Below are 20,231 nucleotides of genomic sequence, written 5' to 3'. Positions count from 1 at the left end.
CCCCCAACATCAGTGACAATTTCCCTAATTCCTGTTAAACGCAGCCAGACCAATTGAGAGGCAAAACAACCATTGCGCATGCGCTGGCATCTATAGATACCAAGGGGGAGATTGATCAAAACCCGTCCAGAGGAAAAGTTGTCCAGTTGCCCATAGCAACCGATCCTAATGCTTCTTTCATTTTTGAAAAGGCCTCTGAAAAATGAAAGAAGCGATCTGATTGGTTGCTATGGGAAACTCAGCAACTTTTCCTTTGGATAAGTTTTGCTATATCTCCCCCCCCCCCCAGGGCGCATATCGGAGGGAACCGAAGAGTTAAACGGGCAGGGCATCAGTTATATCTTTCTTTGGTGTTGCAGTGCGCCCTCTAGTGTTCAGAACATAGGAGGAAGCAGGAAGTGAATAGTATGATCATGTGATTGCTGCTGCTGCTGCTGCGGTGAGCTGTTGGATGTGTTTGTTTCACTGCAGCAGGGACCTGTGACCGGAAACCATGGCACACTGCGGGAACCCCAACCCCGTGGTAAGGGACGCTCTTCTGTATAAAATAAATATTAACCCTGAGTATGTTATAATAATGGATACGACTGCAGTCATTTGGGTTATTAAATGACTATTAGGGAGATTTATCAAAACCTGTGCAAAGGAAATGGTTCCCAGTTGCCCATAGCAACCAATCAGCGCACTTCTTTCTTTTCAATAAGGCCTCTGCAAAATGAAAGAAGTGACCTGATTGGTTGCTATGGGCAACTGGGCAACTTTTCCTTTGCACAGGTTTTGATAAATCTCCCCCTATGTGTCCTTTTTATCCTGTGAATGGGGAATAAAAGGGATATTAATTCCACACTGCGCTCCGTGCATGTAGAATACGTATGCGGTATAGTCAGGTGACCTCATCGGTGATGATCGTTGGCTTGTATGAGCGCTCCTAGCAATTTGGCTCCACACATACAAAGCTGAGACCTTGGGTTCATTCTTTGATTTTCAACCAGGGTGCCTCCGGTGGTTGCAAAACTACAACTCCCAGCATGCCCGGACAGCCGTTGGCTGTCCGGGCATGCTGGGAGTTTTAGTTTTGCAACCGCCGGAGGCACCCTGGTTGGCAAACAATGGGCTAGTAGGTCACGGTAGATCACATTGTATTGGGCTATGTTCACACACAGTTTTTGACAGTTATTTATGACTGTGTAAAAACGGATAATTTTCATGCTTTTTTGTTTTGTTTTTTTAAGCAACAGTTAGCCATTAACCCCTTAAGACCCCGGGGTTTTTCCATTTTTTTGCATTTTCGTTTTTTCCTCCTTACCTTTAAAAAAAATCATAACTCTTTCAATTTTGCACCTAAAAATCCATATGATGGCTTATTTTTTTCTCCACCAATTCAACTTTGTAATGACGTCAGTCATTTTACCCAAAAATCTATGTCGAAACGGAAAAATCATTGTGAGGCAAAACATTTTTTTAAAACACCATTTTGTAACTTTTGGGGGCTTCCGTTTCTACACAGTACATTTTTCAGTAAAAATTACACATTCTCTTTATTCTGAACGTCCATACGATTAAAATGATACTTTGAACGCCGCATCTAAAGGGTTAATAGCGCGCGGCACCTCGATCAATGCCGCACGCTATTAGCCACGGGTCCCGGCCGGGCCGTGCCCGACCCGCTATGACGGCCCCGCGTTATAGAATGGGAGCGGACTCATGACGTACCGGTACGTCATGGGTCCTTAACAGGTTAAAGGGGAATTCCAGGAAAAAACATTTTTTATATATATATAAACTGGCTCCAGAAAGGTAAACAGATTTGTAAATTACTTCTATTAAAAAATATAAATCCTTCCAATAATTATCAGCTGCTGAAGTTGAGTTGTTTTTTACTGTTTGGCAACAGTGCTCTCTGCTGACATCTCTGCTTGTCTCGGGAACTGCACAGAGTAGATGAAGTTTGCTATGGGGATTTGCTTCTACTCTGGCCTTAAAGGGGTTCTCCGGTGCTTAGACATCTTATCCCCTATCCAAAGTATAGGGGATAAGATGCCTGATCGAAGGAGTCCCGCCCCTTGGGACCCCCGTGATCTTGCACGCGGCACCCAGTTTGTAATCAGTCCCCGGAGCGTGTTCGCTCCTGGTCTGATTACCGGCGACCACAGGGCCGGCGGCGTGTGACGTCACGCTCCATCCCTCAATGCAAGCATGCGGGAGGGGGCGTGATAGCTGTGATGTCACACGGGGGCGGAGGCATGACAACACACGCCGTCGGCCCTGTGGTTGCCGGTAATCAGACCCGGAGAGAACACGCTCCGGGGACTGATAACAAACGGGGTGCCGCATGCAAGATCACGGGGGTCCCCAGCGGCGGGACTCCCACGATCAGGCATCTTATCCCCTATCCTTTGGATAGGGGATAAGATGTCTAAGCACCGGAGAACCCCTTTAACTCAATCTGACTCTGAAGAAGAGGGTATTATTGTGCCAGATACGTCGGTTTCAGGAGAGGAGTCAGAGGGAAAGCATTATTTCTCTATCGGCTCCATTGGGGGACACAGACCATGGGTGTATGCTGCTGTCACTAGGAGGCTTGACACTATGGCAACAAGAAATGTCGGCTCCTCCCAGCAGGGTATACCCACCCACAGGCACCTGAGGTAATCAGTTTTAGCTTAGTGTCTTAAGGAGGTGAACATGGTCTGGAGTTCTCCCCAGACCAGGTCTCCTATTTTTTATTTTCCTAGGATTAGGAGACATGTTAGTTTATTAGTCCTTTTTCTTTCCTGTTTTCACGTGGGGACTCAGGAACTGCGGCTCACTGTTTCCCCATTGCGATTGAGGGGGCACAGACATCGCGTTCATGTACTGTTAACCCCCTCTCGCCAATGGTCAGCGCCTGGGGTTGTACCTAATGGGTCCGGGTCCCCCTACCTCCCTGCTCGCCTCGCTCGCACATGGTAGCCCGGCATGATGCACTTGACAAAAGCTGGCTGCAGACTTCATTGGGAAGACTTCATGAGGCAAGTTCTTCTGACTAAGGTGAGTATTTTCCCCTTGTTTTCTTTAGGGAGGACTTTCAACATCTGGAGTTTTTGGCCCACTCTTCTATATGGGGACTGTTGGGGCTGGCCAGGAGGGAATTCCCTCCTTTCCTTTATTGGGGGTTCTTTATTATATCTGGGGCTGAGCAGGCACATGTATGTTTCAGTTTATCATGTGTGTGTGTTGGTGTGTGTGTGTGTGTGTGGTGTTTCACAGTATTACCGCTGCTGCAAGAGGCAGCCGCGGCGCATATCTTTCTTTACGGGCTCTTGGCAATCGTTCTTACTTTCGTTTTGGCAATGCAGCTGCCGACAGTATCTCGCCCGCTCCCTACCTTCCCCCGCTGACGCATATGCGTTCGGGGCTGGGAGCGGGCACCATTAGGGACCGGACTGCATATCTTTCATTGCGGGCGCTCGGCGCCGTTCTTACTTTCGTTTTGGCAGCACGGCTGCCGACAGTGTCTTCGCATATGCGCTCGGGACCAGGAGCGGGCGCCATTAGGGACCGGGCTGTATATTACTTTGACGGCCCAGTGTGAGTTGGCTCCGCCCACCCAGGGCCGCCGAAGCCTGCATAAGGGCGCGAACTGCACCCCAATCAGCGCTGTGCGCGCGCATAGGGGGTTATTGCAGGGCCAATCACAGAGCCCTTGTGTTTAGCACAGCCCCCTCTTCTTCATCAGCCGCAGTTCTCAATGGGCAAAAATGCTACTGCTGCCTTAGGGACAGAATTGGGAGATGTGGTCCATGCCCAGAACTGTTCCTCTCTCCCAACAGATAACTAGCCCTAAGTTACTTATTACACTTGTAAAGCTGTAACTCCAAAATGTCTGGTTCTACTGAACCCTCTTGTTCTGCCAGCACCACTGACCCCCCTGCTATTTTTCCCTCGGATGCTCTTCCAGACCCGGTGCCCCTCCAGCCTGGGTTTCCTCCCTCTCCCAATCTATATCCGACTTGGCTCAGGTTTCCCGTTCTGTGGTGACTGCCTTGGAGAGGTCCTCCCTACAATGGCCCGGCAGGCACGGGCGCTCCCCTCACAGGCATCGCCCCGTTACTCCAGCTTGTAGCAAGTGTCACTCCCCTAGAGGACACTCCCATGGTCGCCGCTCTGGCTCTCCAGACCCACGTACCAGGTCAGTCTCTCTCTCTTCCAGGGCCACCTCACACGTTCCCATTCACCTGGAGAACTTGTGGATGAAGTTTCCGCTTGGGACTCTGGTTCACCAGCGGACAAAAAGAGGACCGCACGGATATGTCGGACATGGTGCACTCATTGGTTTCGGCCATAAGAGACACCTTCCATCTAGAGGACCCAGGAACTTCGGACGTGGCTCCAGAAGTTTCCTTTCATCGTGCCCAACCTCCAGGGCTGCCTCACCTTGTTCCCATTCCCCCGGAGAACTTGTGGATGAGGTTTCTGATTTGGCCTCCGACTCAGAGGACCGCACGGATATGCCTGATGTGTTGTACTCATTAGTTTCGGTCATGAGAGACACCTTCCAGCTAAAGGACCCAGGAACTTCGGAAGTTGTCCAGAAGTTTCCTCTCATCGTGCCCGACCTCTTCCAGGGCTGCCTCACCTTGTTCCCATTCACCTGGAGAACTTGTGGATGAGGTTTCTGATTCGGCCTCCGACTCAAAGGAACGCACAGATGCCTGATGTGGTGTACTCATTGGTTTCGGCCATAAGAGACACCTTCCATCTAAAGGACCCAGGAACTTCGGACGTGGCTCCAGAAGTCTCCTTTTTTCGTGCCCGACCAGCACCCAAGACCTTCAGCTCTTACACTGAATTTTACGCCCTGCTTTTATCCGCCTGTTGGCACCCTGACAAGAAGTTTCAGGAAAAGAAGGTTCAAGCGCGGTATCACTTCGCCAAGGACCTCATTGCTCGGTGGACCTCCTCTCCAACTGTGGATCTGCTGGTCTCATGCCTCTCTAAGGCGCCTACATGGCCGTTCGCTGATGCGGCTGCCTTCAAGGATCCAGCAGACATGAAGGTGGAGACTTTGGCAAACTTTGCCTTTGAGACAGCAGGATCTTCCTGCTTTTGCTTCGGCCTGGGTGTCAAGGGTCCTTTTAGTATGGTCTCCCATCTCCACCAGGGTAGTCTTCAAGATCCCTCTGGAGGATTTATTTAATCTAGCTCTCCGATGCTCCGCAGCTGGAGATTTTCTGTGTTCTGCTTCCATGCGCAGCCACTGTGCTGCCTTTGCCACAAGCTACCTGGTAGCCACTGTCCCTCTTTGTGGCTTAAAGCCTGGAATGTGGATGCCGCCTTCAGGAAGTGAGGCGACGGGTGGAAAAGAGTTCTTTATTACCTCCGGATAAGGCTCACAGTACCGCTTTCCGTCGTAAGTCCTCCTTCGGGTTCTGCTGACCTTTTGGTGCCACCAAAGGGTACCAACAAAGGGTCCAGCCGGGCACCTTCACGGGAAGAGGGCTCCCTCCTTCCGGACCTGTCCCTCCCGGAGGTCGGCTATCCATTCTGGCCGTTTTGCGGCCTCATCAGGTACCCGTAAGCCTTCCTCTGTCTGAAGGGTCGCCCCCACCCGCCGACCTTTCTCGGGTGGTTGGTCGCCTCTTACTCTTCTGGGATGCCTGGACCACGCAAATTCAGGATCCAGCTCCTTTTTTAATCAGGGAGTAATTGTCCCGGTTCCTTCAGGGGAACTTTTTCGAGGTTTATTCCAACCTCTTTGTGGTCCCCAAGAAAGGCGTTTCTGTTCACCCAATCTTGGCTCTCGAGTATCTCAGCCAGCACCTTCTGCTTTCCCATCCCGAATGGAGTCTCTCCGTTTGGTGTTGACGTCCCTGGTTCATGGGGAATTTTCGTTCCTCGGTGGACATCAAGGATGCCTGCCTCCACATCTTATTGTTCCGGTCATCAGCGGTACCTCCGCTTTGCAGCTCCGGATGGTCCTTTTCTATTGTGGCTCTTCCTTTCGGTCTGACCACTTCTCCGCAAGATCGTTCTCTTTCGACAGTCTTGTCGGTCCCTTCTATGGTAGCTTCGTTTCCCCCCTGCTTTTTTGGGGGCGCTCCTTCCTGCCCCTCCCTGCCAGTCTGTTGGGCTGGGGAGGTGTTTTCAAGGACCGGCCGGTCTGGGGCCTTGGTCCCTCAAGAAGCCCTTTTCCCCTTCAACATGTTGGGGCCTAGGGCAATCCTTTCTTTGCTTGCTTCTTGGGAAATTCCCTTCTGGGCGGAACTCAGGTTTCTGGCCATCTCAGCGCTCTTCATTCCGGGCGTCTCTGGGATGTGGTCTTTTCCCATCGCCATGACAGCACCACCTGAGAGAGGGACTCCTCCCCTAGGGACAGGAAACCTTGGAGAATAAAAGGAAGTCCACTCATCTCCATCCTCAGTGGTTTCCTGTCCCTATGGGAAGCCTGGAGAAGCCCCAGTCTCAGGGGTCTTTAGGAATGGCTGAGGGATTTCTTTATGCTGGGCCCCTCGGTGTAGGTGGTGAAGAATCCCTTATGATCCCTAATGAGGGATCCCAGCCGAGCTCCCGATTTTCCTCTGGTTTAAATCTCCCTCCCTCCCCCCACTCTCCTCTGTCGGAACCCGGTATTAACTCACAAGTTTTTAATTGTGTCTGCTGTTGCTAGTTGCGGCGGGCTCTGGCGGAGGATCCCGGCGTCTGAGCACGGTCGCGTGGACGGCTGGGGATAGCTGCAGCAAGCATAGGGGGTGGGGATTAGCACCGTCACTGCCACGCAAGTGACGATGCAAGAGGAAGCTGGAGGTCAGAAGGGGGCGGATGTGACGTCACACGCTGGGCCTCCGGTGCTCTGGAGGCAGGAGATTTAAAAGGAGCTTCTTTTCTGTAATTCTTCCTCCTGTGGTGAGCTGGCCAGCCATTCATACCTGTCCAGCATTTGAGTGGGGGATTTTCTTCCTGTGTTCCAGCATGAGTACCAGCGGTGATAACCCGAGGCGTACTCCTTCTGACTCATCTGCGAAGATGCCATCTTCGGTACCGGCAGTTTCTGAGTGAGTGTATTTTTTTACTAAGTTGTGGTTATTTTCAGCACGGTGATGATGCACCTAGGAAACCTTCCAAAAAGACAAAAAAATTGTGAATGTAACGTGTAGAGGAATATTACCTCCTGAATATGGAAAGGCTTCATGTCAGTCCTGTATTGATAGGCTGATCACTTCAGAAGTTCCAGCCTTAGTTCCGTCTCTTCTGGCACAAATGCAGGATCTCATTAGAAGTGAGATCCAGGCATCCATTCAGAGTTTAACGACAGCTGCTAATCCTGTGGTTACTGATTCTGCACCTCTTCCCACTGCCTCTACTGTTATTACTGCTCCAGTGGTCTTAAATCAATCTGATTCTGATGAAGAGGGTATTATTGTGCCAGATGGGTCGGACTCAGGAGAAGAGTCAGAGGAAGACTCCTCAGGGAAAGCGTTTTTTCCCCTGAGGACACTGACCAATTGGTGAAGGCAGTTCGTTCCGCTCTAAATATGGAAGAGCCCAGAGTACCAAGGTCAATTCAAGACATTATGTTTGAGGGTCTTGATTCTAAAAAATATAGGGTGTTCCCTATACACAAAATGATTTCCCCCCACGTCTCCACGACAGCACCCATGAGATTATCTCCTCCTCCTGATTGGGACAGGAAAAAACACTGAACGGTTAAATTCCCCACCCCTTCCACACCAGTGTTTTTTTTCCTGTCCCTGTCAGGGAAGGAGCTGAGAGGTGCAGGGGGGTTTTTGCTCTCCTGCATAAAGAAAATTTAAGGTCCTTACTGGTGCCTTGCAGACTCTGAGTGCGGGCATAGCACACCCCCTGTCTTTTTCTCCCCTTTGGTCCAGTCCACTCTGTGGGTCCGCTCCGGGAGCCTGGAGGCAGAGGAATGCTGTGGGAGCACCATGTAGCGTGCGGGTCTCTGTGCGGTCTCCTTACAACGGTCTCTGCCTTCAGCGAGGAGTTCTTTACCTCGCACGAGCGCTTCTTAGTTTATTTTCTCCCGGCAGATCTCCTTCCAGCCGGGATGCTGGCGTCTGTCGTCACTTCCGGCCGCGCTGGAGTGGGGAATTTGAATCTGGAGACCGGCTTTGTACCTATAGGAAGCCCCTCTCCCAGATGGAAGCTGCTCTACCTGATTCCAGCATTGGGTAATACAAGGCTGCATCATGAGCTCACCTGCAAAGTTCCAGATCCTCCAGTGATCCCAGGATCCGTGAGTACTGAGGGCCTATGGGTTCGCCCTGGCCTATCTGCATAGCATGGTGTTTTATCCTTCTCTTCCTTGTATTTGCAGGGAGACAAGGATTCTGCAGTTTTTTTTTTTGAAAAAAATCAAAACCTAAGAAATTAATTCCATGGTTCATTCAGAGATACACTTTGCATTGGCCTCTTTTACACCTGTTACCTCTGTGGCATCCGCTACTTCGGATAATGTCTCAGTGGTAAAAAAGACTAAAACTGTGTCTTTTTCAGATTCTGAAGTGGAAAATCCTCATGAAGAGGAAGATTCCTCTTTGAAATTTTTTTTAATTCTGATGTTATAGAATCCTTAATTAAGTCCGTCCGAGAGGAAGTTCAGGAGACTAAGTCTATCCAGGATGAGCTTTTTTGAGGCCTAGGAGATAGGAAACCCTGTATTTTTCCTTGTTCATACAAATTTGCATAAAATTATTAAAGATGAATGGGCTAAGCCAGAAAAAAATGCTTTTATTCCTAGGGGTCTTGGATGACGCAAACTCTACTACCTGGGACACGATACCATTAGTAGATATCCCGGTTGCTAAGGAAGCAAAGCGTACCTCTCTGCTGCTACACAACTTAAAGATCCAATGGATAGAAAGGCAGAGAGTTTGCTTAAAAAGACCTGGGAGGCTGCTTCCTCACTGTCAACGCCTAGTATAGCCTCTACCTGTGTAGCCAGGACTTAGGAGTTTGGTTAGACCAGCTAGAATACCACCTCCAGTCTGATATCCCTAAGGACCAGATTTTGGAATCCTTACCCCTGCTTAAGATGGCATCTAATTTTTTATCAGATGCCTCTGCAGAATCGGTAAAACTGGCTTCTTGTACTGCTGTTTTGTCCAATACCACTAGGCGTGTACTGTGGTTAAAATCTTGATCGGGAGACATGACTTCAAAGTAAACTCTGCTCCCTTCCTTCCTTTCCATGGAAAATTTTTGTTTGGTCCAGAATTGGATTCTATTCTGGAAAAAGCAGCAGACAATAAAAAAAGGATTGCCCTTAGATAAGGTCCATCCTAAAAGGTCTCCTTTTCGTCTTTTTTCAGACCAATCTTTCAGAGGGGGCAAAGGGAAACAGGACGTTGGTCTTACAGGAAGGGAGGTAGGGGTAGATATATCTTTACTAACCCCGGTCAGTCCTCTTCCAACCCTAAGCAATGATGCCAGGCCAGTGGGGGCAATGCTTTCCCATTTTGCCCCAGTTTGGGAGTCACTACTATCCAGGAGGTTCCTCTCCTTCAGAGGGGCCTAGGTCATTATTCTTCCCTGTTTTTGGTTTCCAAACCAAATGGGAAGTTCCGTACAATTATAAACCTAAGACCCCTGAATAATTTTGTGGTTTACAAAAAATTCAAGATTGAAACTGTGAAGTCTGCAGTTCAGTTAATAAAGGAGGGGACAGTGATGGCGACTATCGATCTTCGCGATGCATATTACCTCATTCCCATCCATTAAAATTCCAAAAAATATTAGAGATTTCCATCCGGTGGGGGTCCAGGGTCCGCCGCTTTCAGCTTGTCTGTCTCCCATTCTGCCTGTCATCTGCGCCTCAAATTTTCTCAAGGTCTTAGCAGAGGTGGTTGCCCTTCTCAGGAAGGAGTCTATTCTATTATCCTTTATCTAGGCGACATACTGATAGTGACTGACTCTGTTCCTCAACTGGAACTTATTTTACAGAGAACAATTCTTGTTCTCCAGAAGTTGGGTTGGATCCTAAATCTAGACAAATCAGATCTTATTCCCAGTCAGAGGAAAATTCCTAGGTACCCTTTTGGATTCAAGGATCCAGGCCTCTTTTCTTCTGGATTCCAAAAGGATATTACTGCAGGCATTAGTCTCCAGATTTCTAAGCCTCCATTCTTGAACAATCAGGACAGCAATGTCCACTCTGGGTCATATGACATCATGCATCCAATCAGTAGCTCGGGCTCAGTTTCACTCCAGGCCTCTACAAAAGTGGATACTAACCATTTGGGACCAGTCTCAGAAATCTTTAGACAGAAGAGTGATAATTCCCACTCAAGTAAAAACCCATCTAAGATGGTGGAGGTTCAAGGAAAATTTGGAAGGGAGTAAGTTGGTTTCAGACAAACCAGTTACTCATAACAAAGGATTCCAGTGCAGGGGGATGGGGTGCTCACTCAGAGACTCGAGTAGTCCAAGGAAAGGGGGATCCAAAGACAGCAAGAAAATCTTCCAATTTCAGAGAGCTACTGGCAATATGGATGACACTCCAAGTGTTGGAGGAGATCTGCAAAAATCGTCATAGTCTCATTTACTCGGACAACATGACTGCAGTGGCCTTTATAAAGCGTCAGGGAGGTCCAAGGTACACAGCTCTCCAGTCAATCTTGCATCAAATATTTTCTTGGGCAGAAAACAAGGTGCTTTCTATCTCTGCAGTCCATCTCAAAGGGGCCTGGAACTTGGAGGCGGACTTCCTGAGCAGACACATATTAGACCCAGGGGAATGGTCCTTAGCTCCGTGGGCATTCAGGATGATTACAGAGAGATGGGGGGGGGGGGGGGGGTTCCTCAAATAGATCTGTTTGCAACCAGGAGAAATCACAAGGTGGATCTATTCTATTCCCTAAATCCAAGGGACTCTCCGCGAGCAGTAGATGCATTAGATCAGGATTGGACATTCAGTATGGGATACGCATTTCCTCCCCTGCCACTAATATATCTCGGGTCCTTCAGAAGCTAATGAACTATCATTGCATTCCAATCCTAGTACCTCCATACTGGCCAAAGAGGAGCTGGTTCTCTCTATTAACCCCTTAAGGACTCAGCCCATTTTGGCCTTAAGGACTCAGACAATTTAATTTTTACGTTTTCATTTTTTCCTCCTCGCCTTCTAAAAATCATAACTCTTTTATATTTTCATCCACAGACTAGTATGAGGGCTTGTTTTTTGCGTGACCAGTTGTCCTTTGTAATGACATAACTCATTATATCATAAAATGTATGGCGCAACCAAAAAACACTATTTTTGTGGGGAAATTAAAACGAAAAACGCAATTTTGCTAATTTTGGAAGGTTTAGTTTTCACGCCGTACAATTTATGGTAAAAATGATGTGTGTTCTTTATTCTGAGGGTCAATACGATTAAAATGATACCCATTATTACATACTTTTATATTATTGTTGCGCTTAAAAAAAATCACAAACTTTTTAACCAAATTAGTACGTTTATAATCCCTTTATTTTGATGACCTATAAATTTTTTTATTTTTCCGTATAAGCGGCGGTATGAGGGCTCATTTTTTGCGCCATGATCTGTACTTTTTTTTTGATACCACATTTGCATATAAAAAACGTTTAATACATTTTTTATAATTTTTTTTTAATAAAATGTATTAAAAAAGAAGGAATTTGGGACTTTTTTTTTTTTTTTTTTCGTTCACGCCGTTAACCGTACGGGATCATTAATATTTTATTTTAATAGTTCGGACATTTACGCACGCGGCGATACCAAATATGTCTATAAAAAAAATTTTTTGCGCTTTTTGGGGGTAAAATAGGAAAAAACGGACGTTTTACTTTTTTATTGGGGGAGGGGATTTTTCACTTTTTTTTTACTTTTACTTTTACATTTTTTTACTTTTTTTTTACATTTGAATAGTCCCCATAGGGGACTATTCATAGCAATACCATGATTGCTAATACTGATCTGTTCTATGTATAGGACATAGAACAGATCAGTATTATCGGTCATCTCCTGCTCTGGTCTGCTCGATCACAGACCAGAGCAGGAGACGCCGGGAGCCGCACGGAGGAAGGAGAGGGGACCTCCGTGCGGCGTTATGAATGATCGGATCCCCGCAGCAGCGCTGCGGGCGATCCGATCATTCATTCAAATCGCGCACTACCGCAGATCCCGGCACCTGAGGGGTTAATGGCGGACGCCCGCGAGATCGCGGGCGTCGGCCGTTGCCGGCAGGTCCCTGGCTGCGATTAGCAGCCGGGATCAGCCGCGCATGACACGGGCATCGCTCCGATGCCCGCGGTTATGCTTAGGACGTAAATGTACGTCCTGGTGCGTTAAGTACCACCGCACCAGGACGTACATTTACATCCTGCGTCCTTAAGGGGTTAAAGACTCTAGCTGTAGAGGATCCCATCTGCCTTCCTCCTCAAAAGGATCTACTGTCCCAGGGACAATCCTTTCATTGTCCGATCAAAAACCTCAGCTTGACAGCATGGATATTGAAAAGTCCATTCTGCTGAAGGAAGGTTTCTCTGAAAAGGTAGTAAATACCCTTCTATCTAGCCGTAAAGATACTACCTCTAGAATCTATGCTAAAACCTGGAAGAAATGTATCTATTGGTTTGGGGATTCTTTTTTCTATCAACACTCCGGTGATTCCTAAAATTCTAGAGTTCCTTCAGCAGGGATTTGATTTAGGTCTTTCTCCTAGTACCCTCAAAGTACAGGTTTCTGCTCTGTGCTCTCTATCATGTAAAATTGGCTGATAACATGTGGATTTCTAGATTTATTAAAGCGTCCAGCAGACTCAGGCCTAAGACTTTAAATACCTGTCCCCAGTGGAATTTAAATACATTTCTAGCGGCTATTCCTTTGGATCCCTTTGAGCCTCTGGATTCTATTTCTGAAACCTTTTTTGACTCTCAAAACTGTTTTTAATCACCATCACTACAGCTAGGAGAGTAGGTGAAATTGAGGCTCTTTCTATCTGAGAGCCTTATCAGAATTTTGGATGACAATCATTTTTAAGCTTGATCCTAACTTCCTCCTTAAAGTTGTCTCTACCTTTCATAGATAACAGGATATTGTGGTTCCATCCTTCTGTTCAGATCCCAAAAATGACTTAGAAAAATCATATAGTCTTTTGGATGTTCGAAGAGCTGTCCTCATCTACATTGAAAGAACTAGTCAGTGGAGGAAGGATGACAATGGCCCTCATTTACTATTCTAAACCCGACTTGTTTTGTCAGGTTTTTTTGGCGCATCTTTGTCTGCGACATGTCGCAGACATCGTGCACCAGTCTGCGTCATGATGCGAAATTTTTTCCCGACGGACCCGATGTGGATTCTCCCAAACCCGAAAAAGGGGCGTAACCCAACATTTCTGAGCTTTCCCACGTATTTATAAAGGTTTACAACCCGAATTTGTTGAATTGTTGTGGATTTTTTCCCGACAACTCAGAGGAGTTGGAAAACAAAACCAACAAAACCCACGTGCGACAAACAGGATGCAACATAATAATAAATACCAGGGGAAAAAAGCAGTCGGGTAAGAAAGCAAGATAGACTTACAACCCGATTTTTCTAAGTAAATGAGGGCCAATCTGTTTATTCAGTTTGCTGGCCCTAACAGAGGCAAGAAAGCCTCTAGGAGTTCTATAGCCAGATGGATTCAGAGGCTTATGTGGCCAGAGGTAAAGCCCTTCCTATACAATTTGAAGGCCCATTCTACTAGAGCAATTTCCTCATCATGGGCAGAGAGTCGGAGCTTCTGTAGAACAGATTTGCAAAGCTGCCACTTGGAAAAACCTTCATACTTTTTCCAGACATTATAGAGTTCTCATCTTGTCTTCTGAGGCTATGGCCTTTGGACGTAAAGTTCTCAGTGCTGTAGTCCCTCCCTAATAAATTCTTTGGTATTTCTCATGGGTGCTGTTGTGGAGACATGTGGTGAAATGGTGAATTATACTCACCGATAATTCCTTTTCTGGAAGTCTCCACGACAGCACCCATACATCCCACCCTTTGTTTTTTTTTATTATAGTGTTTTTTGGTGCACTTTTTTCCTTTCCTTCGGTGTTCTTTATAAATACACTGGTGTGGACAGGAAGGGGTGGGGAATTTAACCTCTCAGTGTTTTTTCCTGTCCCAATCAGGAGGAGGAGATAATCTCATGGGTGCTGTCGTGGAGACTTCCAGAAAAGGAATTATCGGTGAGTATAATTCACCATTTCAAAAGTTATCCATAAAGAATGGGAGAACCCTGACAAAGTCTTTTTTGCCTAAGGTTTTAAAAAGAAAATATCAATTTGCTGACAAAAACTTGGGATCACCCACCAAAAATTGATGTGTCTATTTCTAAAATCTCTAGGAAGGGATCTCTTCCATTTGAAGACCTTGGGACCCTTAAGGATCCAATGGATAAAAGAATGGAAATGTTTCTTAAAAGAACATGGGAAGCATCAGGGGCAGCCTTGAAACCTAACGTGGCAGGGACCTCTGTAGCCAGATCCGTTTTAGTTTGGTTAGATCAGTTAACCTCTAACATACAAAATAAGGTACCAAGGGAACAGCTCTTGGCCTCCATCTCAACTATCCGTAAGGGGGTAGCCTTCTTAGCTGACTCCACCTCAGATGCGCTAAAGTTATCTTTCCGTGTTGGAGCACTGTCAAATTCTGCTAGGAGGGCATTATGGTTAAAACATTGGTCAGGTGAAGTGTCCTCAAAAAATAAATGATGTGCCATCCCCTGTGGAGGAGAGCATTTGTTTGGGTCTGTTCTTTCTGATATACTTGAGAAAGCAAATGACAGGAAGAAAGGGTTTCCCTTTGACTTTGGCAAACGTAACCAGTCCTTTCGTTCCAGAGGGAGAATTGGAGGTCAGTCAGGGCGCTGGAAATTCTCCAAAAAGAATAGTGGCCTCATGTTCAACCAGCCCCAAACCTCAAAAAAAAAACAGGATCTCAATGACTGGGTCCTGCGGGTGGTTGGCAGACTGCAGAATTACTTTCCAGCATGGAAAAAAATAGCAGGCAGTTCCCAGGTTCTGGACATCATTCAGAATGGTCTGCGCTGGGAATTTTGCAGCCTCCCTCCCACTCGCTTTATCAAAACCAAAAATCCTGTAGGGTCAATAGGTCAAATCTCATTACAACAAGAAGTTCTTCTGTTAATGAAAAAAGGGGTTCTAGTACAGGTACTATCAGGTCAGGGTTGTCAGGGATTTTATTCCACACTGTTCATGGTGAAAAAACCCAACAACACCTTTCGGGTAATTATAAATGTAAAACTAAATTGGGGATTTGAATCCACCACAAAAATACCCTACGGCAGTGTTTCCCAAACAGGGTGTCTCCAGCTGTTGCAAAACTCCCAGCATGCCTTGACAGTCAGTGGCTGTCCGTCAATACTGTGAGTTGTTGTTTTTCAACAGCTGGAGGCTCCGTTTTTGGAAACACTGCCGTACAATAAGTTTTTTATTTTATTATTATTGGGGGGGGGGGGGGGGACTGTGTAGGGGTATGTGTATATGTAGTGTTTTACCCTTTATTATGTGTTAGTGTAGTGTTTTTAGGGTACATTCACACAGGCGGAGGTTTATAATGAGTTTCTCGCTGGGAGTTTGAGCTGCGGCGGAAAATTTGCCGCATCTCAAACTTGCAGCAGAACTCGCTGTAGACCCGTCCATGTGAAAGTACCCTGTGCGTTCATATGGGGGGGGGGGGGGGGCAAACCTCACGCTGTTGCAAAACTACAACAGACCATACATGCTGGGAGTTGTAGTTATGCAATAGCTGGAGGCACATTGGTTGCGAAACAGAGTTTGTTACTTAGCACAGTGTTTCGCAATCAGTGTGCCTCCAGCTGTTGCAAAACTAGAACTCCCAGCGTGTACAGTCTCTCAGTGCATGCTGGGAGTTGTAGTTTTGCAACAGCTGGAGGCACACTGGTTGCAAAACACTGAGGTAACAACTGGAACAATCAGCATGCATTGACAGTCGAAGGGCATGCTGGGAGTTGTAGCAGTGTGCCTCCAGCTGTTGCAAAACTACGCCCCCCAGCATGCACAGACTACCAAAGGGCATGCTGGGAGTTGTAGTTGGAACTCCAACTCCGCCTGGCGAGTGTCGGGGACCGGAATTCCCATAGGCGTATCCATACGCACTCAGTCCTTAAGGACTTTAAAACGGGGGTGTTTTTAAGGGGTTAAAAAATAAAATAAAGACGTAACACAAATACTGTTTTTTTTATTGCTGTTTTTTTGTTTTATTTAAATAAACTAATTAAATTACAGATGTTTTGCCCACTATTCTTGCAGTCATGGGAAGCAGATCAGCTGCTTTCCCAAGGCCTCGGTACTTGCCGTGTCAGATCTACTATTGCACCCTGCAATAAAAAAAATATATATATTTATTTTAAATAAATAAAAATCTAAACCTTAAAGAAAAAAAGGCATCACTGTATACAGAATTGTCAACTGTTATTTATCCTGCTCGTAGTTCTGTAAATGGTGCGTATATCTGAAGAACTGATGTTTTTGTAATTATTTAGCCCAAACTTTACAAGTCCATTATTGAAGATGTCATTGAAGGAGTGGCAGAACTTTTTGCAGAAGAAGGTGTAGAAGAGCAAGTTCTTAAAGACCTAAAAAAAGTAAGTACCTTGTGTGTTTTCTTGATAGTCTTTTACGATAGTATATGCATAGTGTACGATGTAAAGCTGTGAATCGAACCTGTTACCTTAGTCATTTATAGGGGTACTCCGGAAGGGGGAACATTTTTTTTTTTCAGATAAACTGGTGGCAGATAGTTATACAGATTTGTAAATTATTTCTACCGTATTTATCGGGGTATACCACGCACCGGCCTATAACACGCACCCTCATTTTACCAAGGATATTTGGGTAAAAAAAAGTTTTTTACCCAAATATCCATGGTAAAATGAGGGTGCGTGTGTGCGCGTGTTTACCCCGATACACCCCCAGGAAAGGCAGGGGGAGAGTTTCTCTCCCCCTGCCTTTCCTGGGGTCTAGAGCCCTGCTGCCGGCCCTTCTCTCCCCCTGGCCAGGGGGAGAGAAGCGGCGTCGACAGCCAGGGGGAGAGAAGGGGCAGCGGCACCCATTGCCTCCCCCCATCCCGAGTGGCATAATTACCTGTTGCCGGGGTCGGGTCCGCGCTGCTTCAGGTCTCCGGCGTGCGTCCCCTGCGTCGTTGCTATGCGCTGCACGGCGCGGCGCATGACGTCAGCGGCGCCTTCTCTCCCCCTGGCTGTCGGAGCCCATTCTCTCCCCCTGGCTATCGGCGCCGTCACCGATAGTCAGGGGGACAGAATGGGCAGCGGCGCCGATAGCCAGGGGGAGAGAAGGGCCAGCAGCAGGGCTCTAGACCCCAGAAAAGGCAGGGTGAAAGAAGCGGGCAGCGACGGCCTCTCTCCCCCTGCCTTTCCTGGGGGTGTATCGGCGTATAACACGCACATAGACTTTAGGCTAAAAATTTTAGCATAAAAAGTGCGTGTTATACGTCGATAAATATGGTATTTAAAAATCTTTAGCTTTCCAGTACTTATCAGCTGCTGTATTCACCAGAGGAAGTTGTTTTGTTCATTCCAGTATGACCACAGTGCTCTCTGCTGCCACCTCTGTCTGTGTCAGGAACTGTCCAGAACAGTAGAGATTCACTATAAGGATTTGCTGCTGCTCTGGACAGTTCCATGACACAGAGGTGACAGCAGAGATCACTGTGGTCAGACTAGAAAGAACTACATAACTTCCTCTGGAGCATTCAGCAGCTAAGTACTGGAAGACTAAAGATTTTATAATTACAGTTATTTACAAATCTGTAAAAAAAAAATGTTTCCCTCCAAAGTACCCCTTCAAAGGGGTTATCCACCTTAAGGTGATTTTATTACATACCTGTCACAGACATGCTTAGGAAGGGTCTGTGCTTGTCTTGGAGCTAAATGGCTATGTTGTGAGATTACCATAATGCTGTGTCTATCTTTTTGTGAACTGGGTATTTCCTGTTGGAGTTTGTTCTCTCAAACTACAAATCCCATAGTTCCTTGTTTATAAGTGTGAGGTCACTTTCCTCACTCCCACACATCAGCCACCCCACCCAGTGAAACATAAATGAGCTGCATTCCATTCAAAAGACCAGTGTTATCTAACCAGGGTGCCTCCAGCTGTTGCAAAAATACAATTGGTTGCAGAATGATCTCTCCCACCCAACGGTCGTTCCACCTATTGAAGCAGGACAAGCTCCCTTAGCACACCTGACTAGTGATGTAATGTGTCGTCTGCAGTGCAACCTGGGAAAACCTGAGTAATTTTGTATGCTTTTAAAAATAAATATTGGTGTGAAAATCGCATAAGAATAGCGAGATCACTGTCACACACAGGCACTGTATTACGAACTACCCTAACTTTAAAGGAGTACTCCGGCCCTAAGACATCTTATCCCCTATCCAAAGGATAGGGGATAAGATGTATGAAAGTCACACCTCCTCACATAGACTTGCATAGTGGGGGTGGGGCGTAACGTCACACGGGGTCAGAGTCATGACGTCACGATACTCTGGCCCTGTGGTCGGCACCCGGCAGTTTGTGAGCTGGCAGCGCGGCATGCAGCTCAAAGAGGTGGGTGCCAAATGCAAGATTGCGGGGGTCCCCAGCGGCGGGAGTTTAAATCATTGCACTACAGTGGCTTTTGCGGTGCCATAGGCCGCCGCCGCCACCCGCTCCTCTCCCCCTGCCTGTCCGGGGGTCCTGAGACCTATCACCGCCACCGCTCCCCCCCGCCGCACTGCCGCCACCGCACCAGCCCCATTGCCTCCCCCATCCCCGGTTTTATAATTACCTGTTCCCGGGGTCCACTCCACATCTGGTGGCGGTGCGGGGGGCATTATCGGCTTATCGGCAAGGTAATTGCAGATACCGATAATGCCCAAATTCGTGATTATCGGCTGATAATATCGGCCATAGCGATAATCAGTCGATCACTACTGAGTACCCCTTCAAAGCCCCCGAAACATAGTCAGATAAAAAAAAACAAAGAACCTTGAATACCCCATTAACTTTCTTTTAGCAATAATAGCTTGCAAAATTTTATTTTACCGGTAAGCCTCTTCCATGCTATACAGAGTGTGGTGTCCTAGGGAACCATGGTTGGGAAACACAGGCCTATCCTATCCAGGTGTCCACCCCCTTCTCGGAAACTTAGTCAATCAGTTGGCACCCCGCGCTACACGTTGAATCAGGCCGTCAACCCTGCATTTAGTGGTGGCACTGCGTTACTGCAGCTCAGCTCCCGTTAAAGTGAATGGGAGTTAAGCTGTAGTTACTCAGTGCCACCGCTATACAATGACTACTAGCGCAGGGCTTCCAGCTTGTGTAGTGCGGGGTGATGAACAGCTGATCGACAGGGTGCCTGTGTCCTGAGGATAGGCCATCAATGTCTGTGTCTGAGACTTTTTTTTTGTTCTTTAATTCACTGCAAGTGGATAAAGCTGGAGGTGTACAGTATATTGGAAAACAATGCCGACAGAGCTTCCAATATGTCTTGATAAACAAACAAAAACAATTTTCTCAGGTAAAATGAGAAATGAAATAGTAATTCATGGTGAAGCCCGTGCAAGCCAAAACCACAGCTATAAATCTCCTTCAGTCATGACTAAATAAATAACTGCATGCAAACTTATTTCTCTCTGTGCTAGGGCTGGAGCAGACAGGAACAGCGGGGAGACCTTTTTCTTTCAGCGCTGTTTAGCCTTCCAAAAGAATGCTATTCCTTGTATGCCGCTGGTATTCACATGCTGATAAAATGTTACCGATCAGCTTAGTAGGGGTGGTAATCGTGACTGGGGCCCGTAGAGAACCCACAGGCCCCCCTCACCACATACTGGATCTGCAGACCAGTCCCTCTATTCAATGGTATCTGTTCATTTGGAAGCCGATACAATTGAATGGTTGAGCGTCGGCAGGTGCGATTAGCAATGACAGTTCATTTAGGGTCAGTGATTGAAGTGGCCAATCTATGGCTCTCCAGCTGGTGCAAAACTAAAACTCACATCATGTCCTGCTGGCAGGGCATGATAGGAATTGTAGGTTAGCAACATCTGGAGAGTTGCAGATTGAGAAACAATGCTTTAGAGTTAGGGGGCCTGGTGGCACTGATGATTTGGGGCCTGGTGGCACTGATGATTTGGGGCCTGGTGGCACTGATGATTTGGGGCCTGGTGGCACTGATGATTTGGGGCCTG

The 20,231-nt window shown here is 47.0% G+C and overlaps 1 protein-coding gene across 1 annotated transcript in view; it reads left to right on the top strand.

Annotated features, from left to right (window-relative positions):
* Window positions 1-304: 304 nt before the first annotated feature.
* The window catches only part of GTF2A1L (general transcription factor IIA subunit 1 like), a 68,820-nt gene continuing 48,893 nt past the window's right edge, over window positions 305-20,231 (top strand). The window contains exons 1-2 of the mRNA XM_056568065.1: window positions 305-523; window positions 16,527-16,628. Of these exons, the coding sequence (XP_056424040.1) occupies window positions 494-523; window positions 16,527-16,628 (132 nt within the window). The 5' untranslated portion in view covers window positions 305-493. The remainder of the gene's footprint in view (window positions 524-16,526; window positions 16,629-20,231) is intronic.

The sequence above is a fragment of the Hyla sarda genome, chromosome 3, assembly GCF_029499605.1.
Source record: "Hyla sarda isolate aHylSar1 chromosome 3, aHylSar1.hap1, whole genome shotgun sequence".
NCBI lineage: Eukaryota > Metazoa > Chordata > Amphibia > Anura > Hylidae > Hyla > Hyla sarda.
This window is presented reverse-complemented; position numbering and strand designations above follow the sequence as displayed.